The sequence below is a fragment of the Atta cephalotes genome (genome assembly GCF_000143395.1).
Source record: "Atta cephalotes unplaced genomic scaffold scaffold00008, whole genome shotgun sequence".
NCBI lineage: Eukaryota > Metazoa > Arthropoda > Insecta > Hymenoptera > Formicidae > Atta > Atta cephalotes.
Genome location: NW_012130072.1, coordinates 1,653,441 through 1,660,306, shown reverse-complemented (window position 1 = coordinate 1,660,306; position 6,866 = coordinate 1,653,441). Strand labels below are relative to the sequence as shown.

The window sequence follows — 6,866 nt, the reverse complement described above, 5'->3', positions numbered from 1 at the left end:
ATAATTCAATCTGAATCACTAACATACACTATATATGTACTTGCATATATATTATTGCATATTTATTGTTATGCACATTTATTATTATGATATTTTATTTTTTTATGTTATTCCCTTTATAAGATTTATTATTATTATTATTATAAAATTTAACAAACACGCGAATTTTTTACGAGTTCAAATTCATCAAGTATTTAAAGAAAGTAAAATACAGAGAAATTAATATCATTTCGAATATATATTTATATTGTTTTTTTATCTTTATACAGAGTATTTCTTATATATATATATGATTTGGTCATAGAATATTTCTGTTGTTTTTAATGATATGAAAAAATAACTCTTGTAAATGTACTATTTATTTTTTGCTAATTATAAGTACTTTAATACTTTTATGCATAAAATAATGAGATGAATCAATTAATGTAAAGATAACACATATAGCATTTATTTTTCAAAAAATGAATGTGTTTACGAGATATTTTATATTTCATGTCGATGTACGTATGTCAAAATAAAATATAAAATATTTCCATATTCTCAATTATGTGATTTTTATTAAACAATTTTTTTCTTATATACGTATAGCTAGAATAAAAATATAACGATACATAAAAAGTAAACAGAAAAATGAAAAATATAATATTGTAGAAAAATCGTAATCATAAATTGAAAAGATTCGTTACAAATGGTTCCTGTTTTCTTCATGATTAAAAAACCGAAACTGGAATAGTTTTTCTCACTCCATTTTTTAAATTAAATAACCGTAAGGAAAATATTCTTTCGGACCGAGTCCCTGGTGTGAGGGTCTTGAGAAACGCAGTTAGAGAGCGTATAAAGCGTAACGTCACTCGATGACAGTATACGAAACTGATGTACGTGTTTGGAGCAGTTGAAACAGCTGGCCATGTGGTCATCGCAATGACTAAACGCGTGTTGCCCGATCATCGCATAATGTAACATAATCGGCGTGTTTAGCCAACAGCGATCACGAAGATCATCGCTTGAAACGCGCGATCATTCTCAAGGCGGCAACAGTTGTTACAATGCATTGATGCATTGTTATGTGAGTTGGCGTGAATACCTGATGAAAGATACATATCGATAATGTTCGATAGACTGGACATTTTTAGGCTAGAATTGTGCCTTGCTTAAAACGAGGTAAATAACATTTTTATTATCGGAAAAAGAGATAAGCATGCATTATCACGTATAGTACGTGGCTTTTTCTTTCGAAAGAAACACCATTGCGCAAGTAACTTCAAGGAAAAAAAGTTGTTTATTTTTGGTATTTTCTTCTTATCTGGTATTTTTACAATATATGATTGATATCTAGTATTTTATCAATACACTTAAGATATTTACTATCTTTTTTTATTAATCTTCAATTGAATAAAGCTATTTTCAATTTCTCCTATCTTGCTCTGGTAACTTGATAATCAAGACCATATTTAATACTTTTACATTACCTACTGTGCGTCTTTAATGATAGGTAGGTGTGTTTATATTTAATTCCATCGTAAGATATTATACCAATTTTACAGAAATCTTGCCAAAGATGTCCATCGAATTGGTTGAGATTGCTTCTCAAGGGATAACCCGTGCGATGTCACAAGATTCTGAGTATGATGACGCTTTAGAAGTACCTGATTCATTAGAAATAACAGTTGACGAAAATGGCGAAACAATACGAATTCGTAAAGAAGACACCGAATGCATAGATAATAAAGGTATGAATTTATATTCTATGTAACGTGTCTTGCATATTTCCTAACAGCCTTTTGTTTGATCTTAATATTGTTTTTTTCTGTTAACAGTGGTTTTATATATATATTTACTTTTATAATTTATGTTATAAAAGAATATGCACTTTTAATTTATATTCATACTTTTATTTTATATAAATCTGTTTTTCTTTTTAGCTAAACTTCTTGTATAGCTTATCTTTTTTCTCTTTTTCTCTCCAGTGTGAAAAGAAAAAGGAAAGATGAATTTTGCAAGAAGTTTAGCTAAAAAGAACAGATTTATGGTTTCCAATTTTATATTATGTTTTTTCCCCTATATTGGTAGAAACTGGTGTAATACCTTTCACCGTTATACACAATACATCGACAAAGTTTAACAGTCAAACTCGCAACGTATTTATTCCTGGTAAAGAAGTGCACGTAAACATCATAGATAACGAACGTAGTGTGACCACGCATCCTTTGAACCCAAATCTGTATACCATAGAATTTAGACATGGACCTTTTGTTTGGACTATTAAAAAGCGATACAAACATATTCAATATCTGCATAATCAATTGAAAATATATCGTGCTAGTTTGAATATACCTTTTCCTACAAAAAGCCATAGAGAGAGGAGGAACAGCCTGAGAAGTTATAGAACTACGGATGAGAAAAAGGGCAGAAGAAATGCTTTACCAAGGTATGAAAATTATACATTATAATTTGTATTCACAATAAGAAAATTAGATAAATATAATCAGAATCACTTTTATAGATTTCCTAATAAACCCGACATTCTAGTGCCTTATGAGCAATTAAATCGTAGAAGAAAGGAACTAGAGGATTATCTAAGCAATTTACTCAACATAGAAATTTACAGACGTCATTCTGAAACTGTAAGTAAATTTTTAACACAATTGATTGATCTGAAGAGGTATGTCATCATCATTTATTTACAGATCAATTTTTTGGATATATCACATTTGTCTTTTGTGGCTGACTTAGGGATGAAAGGAAAAGAAGGTACAATTTTGAAACGGACTGGATCAGGTGCTAAAACGAGATGTAATTTTCTTGGCTTATTTAAATGCGGACACTGCATCAAGTGCAATTATCTCTGCACTTCTCTTTGTGGCAAATGGCAGAAGAGGCATCTTGTTGTTAAAGAAACCTTCGTTGCATATCTTAATCCTCAAGATGGAAGAATAAAATCTGTTATTTTGATGGATAATGGCTTTGGGATTAGTCTTGGAGTATATGCTACGGGTTCACGAAGCGGTATGCAAATTACCAATCTCAGTAGACATATAGTTTTCAAGTGTTGGACAAAACGAAAAGCTAAGGAATGGATGGAATTTATACAAGAAGTTAGTAATAGAGAAGGTAAAATTTCTTGAAAAATATAATGTATATGTCTCTATTCTATACCTAATTGATTAAATTTTGCAGGCAAAGATTTTATACAAACGAATTCACATAACTCATTTGCTCCATATCGTTCACCTATATCAGCGACTTGGTTCGTAGATGGAGCCGATTATATGTCTGCTGTAGCTGATGCATTGGAAAATGCCAAGGAAGAAATTTTTATCGCAGATTGGTGGCTTTCACCAGAAATTTACATGAAAAGACCAATATCTAATGGAGATTATTGGCGATTGGATAAAATTTTACAAAGAAAAGCAGTGAGTATAATTATGATATTACATAGTTTAATAACATTTTTATCAAAACATACAAATGTTACAGATTTTAATTAAATGTACTGATTAATAGAAACGAGAAATTATTTAAGATTGTTTAATGTATACAAGAATGCTCTCATCTCTTATAAATATTTTCTACAGATTCAAGGTGTTAAAATATTTATATTAATATATAAAGAAATTGAAGTCGCTTTAGGCATAAATAGTTATTATAGCAAACAGAGACTTGTGGAACAATGTCCTGAAAATATAAAAGTATTGAGACATCCAGATCACGCAAGGGCAGGTGTATTTCTTTGGGCTCATCACGAAAAGATTGTAGTTATTGATCAATCTTTAGCATTTCTCGGTGGCATTGATTTATGTTATGGCAGATGGGATAACAACGAACACAGATTGACAGATTTAGGTAAATGTCATGTGAATTTTTTAGTATTCATTTTTTATTAACTAATAGTGCGTTAATTATAGAATCCATTCATCAATCGAGTATTTACATTCCCTCAAGAGACAAATTAACTAATACTAGCAGTAAAAAGGTATTGGGCTGTACAAAAACACATGTGCTATTATCATTAGCAATAGCAACGAATACTATCGCTATGGCTACTACGAGATCCATGCCTTTATTGTAAGTAGTACTTAATTAATGTTAAATATGGATTAAAATTAAAAACGAAAAATAACGACGTTTCATATTTAAAGACCGATGATGGATGAAAAAACACAAAAGGATTTAATGTTATCAACATTGTCAACGGATAATTCACTTTTTATGCTGCAAGAAAAGGGAGACAGTGTTAAGTGTAATACACCTGAAATGCAAAGGAAGAATTTGTTCGATGTTGCCAAAACAACTGTCGATAAAATGAAGAACACTGTGAGAGTGAAAAGACAGGAATTAATTAACATGGTATACACTTCTCATGAAACGGATACTGATGAAAATATAGATTTATCATTATCTGAAGATACAGTGGATTATATCTGCAATTTACAACCCACAACAAAATTATGGCTTGGTAAAGACTACACAAACTTCATTGTCAAAGACTTTAACGATCTTGAGAGGCCCTATCAGGATCTAGTAGATAGAACTACTACTCCTAGAATGCCCTGGCATGATATAGGAATTTTAGTACAAAACGCTGCCGCTAGAGACGTAGCTAGACATTTTATACAACGTTGGAATGCTGTCAAGGTATACATAATATTTTTGATAATATATGTATTTCAAATACTCAAGTAGGATGCTGAAAACTGATATTTGTTGCAGCTAGAAAAAGCAAATCTTAATTCATGTTATCCTTACTTATTACCGAAATCATACAAAGACTGCAAGAGCTACGCTCCATTCATTAAAGAGGCAAACAAGTACAACGTTAAATGTCAAGTACTGCGTTCGGTAAGTTCTTGGTCGGCTGGCTTTCTCGATTCAGAAACTGTAGAGCAGAGCATACAGGAAGCTTATATCCAGGCGATTAGTGAAGCAGAAAGGTAAGATTTTGTACATATATTTCATAATTCCATATAGCATTTTATTAACTTGAATAAATGTGTAGGTATATATACATAGAAAATCAATTTTTTATAACACTTGCCTCCATGGACAAAGGTGGCGTAAAAAATCAAATTGGTGAGACATTATTGAAAAGAATCCTGAGAGCGCATAGGGAAGGCGCGGTGTTCAGAGTATTTGTCATAATGCCGTTGTTACCGGGTTTTGAAGGAGAAGTTGGAGGACCAAGCGGCACAGCATTACGAGCGATAACTCATTGGAATTATAATTCTATATCAAGGTATCATTCTACTAAATATAAATTGAGAGAAAAGCGGCACACATAAATTTCTTTCTTATGAAATAACAGGGGAAAAGATGCTATTCTAAATCAATTGTTGGAGGCAGGTGTAAAAGATCCCAGCGAATATATCACATTCCATGGCTTGAGGACTCATTCTATGTTAAATGGTACAATGATAACGGAACTTATCTATGTTCATAGTAAGCTAATGATAGTAGATGACAATACAGTAATTTGTGGGTCAGCTAATATAAATGATAGAAGTATGATTGCTACAAGGGACAGCGAAATAGCCGTAATAATTCACGTGAGTATATGTGATGTAAATTATGTCTATATCTTCAATATAAAGATTTTAATATATAACTAATGAAAATTGTTTACTACTGTACAAAAGATTTATTAATAATTTCAAATAAATATATAGTATGATAAGATAAGACATATTATATTTTTTTATATCAATAACATGAATAATAATTAATCAGATAGACAATTCACTTCTATCAGTGATGAATGCACTTTAAATAATAACTATCGTTTAAAATTTAAATAATTTTCTTTTTTTTAATAATGATGAAAATATATTATTTTTATATATATAAGAACATTGATAATATTTTAAGCTTATTTTATTTTAAAATTATATATACATAAACATAAATTTTTTGAAATTTATAATTTGTATATATTACATTATTTGTCTTATTTATATTGTATTGCTTTATAATTTATAAAACAAGAAGTCTTTTTTATCATTATTTCGTTTTTGTATCAACTTAATCAATACTATAATATTTGCAAAATAGGATCAGGAGTTTGAGGATGGACGTATGAATGACATACCTTTTCCTTGTGGTAAATTTGCTTCTTCTTTAAGAAAACAATTATTCCGCGAACATCTAGGAGTATTAAATACAAAAGAAGATTTCGAAATCGATGATATCATTATAAGCTCATTCTACAAGGACATATGGTGCGCTAGAAGCAAACAAAATACGGAAATATATGAAGAAGTATTTCACTGTATTCCCACTGATAAAGTAGTTAATTTTGCTATATTGAAACAGTATCAAGAAAAAGTATCTCTCTCTATATCTGATCCATTATTAGCGCAAGAAATGGTGGAGAATATAAAGGTAAGTGTGAAACATTTTAAATGATTGTGCATAGATTTATTGTTTGATCACATCAAATATATATTTTTTCAGGGACACTTAGTCGATTTGCCACTAAATTTTTTATGCAATGAAGATTTAAAACCTGCTGCTGGAACAGTAGAAGGAATGATGCCAACTGCGTTGTGGATATAAGTTTGCACTTTGACGAATAAATGTTTTTGAAAATTTATTGCAATTCGACGCAAATTAATAATAAAAATTTCTAGTAATTTGTTTTACAAATTACGCAAACAGGCAAAAGATGATTCTTATGTTTTAATTTTTTATTATACGGCTTTTATATTGTGATGATTATCAAAAAAACGGCTAAGTGGATTTTTTTATCACTTTGATATATCGTGTAAATGTATTCAAATTTTTGTTTATTTGTATATTTTATATTGCCTCTTATGATAAGGCTGATCGGATTTTCACCGACATGCGATTTAAGTCTAATTTAAAATACAAAT

At 29.9% G+C, this 6,866-nt stretch overlaps 1 protein-coding gene across 1 annotated transcript; it reads left to right on the top strand.

Moving 5' to 3' along the window:
* The first annotated feature begins 1,558 nt into the window (after positions 1 to 1,558).
* Positions 1,559 to 6,549, top strand: LOC105627094 (phospholipase D2). The gene is made up of 13 exons (XM_012208375.1): positions 1,559 to 1,730; positions 2,071 to 2,428; positions 2,504 to 2,624; positions 2,688 to 3,111; positions 3,178 to 3,422; positions 3,576 to 3,843; positions 3,906 to 4,065; positions 4,140 to 4,635; positions 4,711 to 4,931; positions 4,997 to 5,233; positions 5,303 to 5,543; positions 6,046 to 6,375; positions 6,448 to 6,549. Exons 1-13 carry the CDS (start codon positions 1,559 to 1,561, stop codon positions 6,547 to 6,549), a joined length of 3,375 nt encoding a protein of 1,124 aa, XP_012063765.1.
* Positions 6,550 to 6,866: the final 317 nt, after the last annotated feature.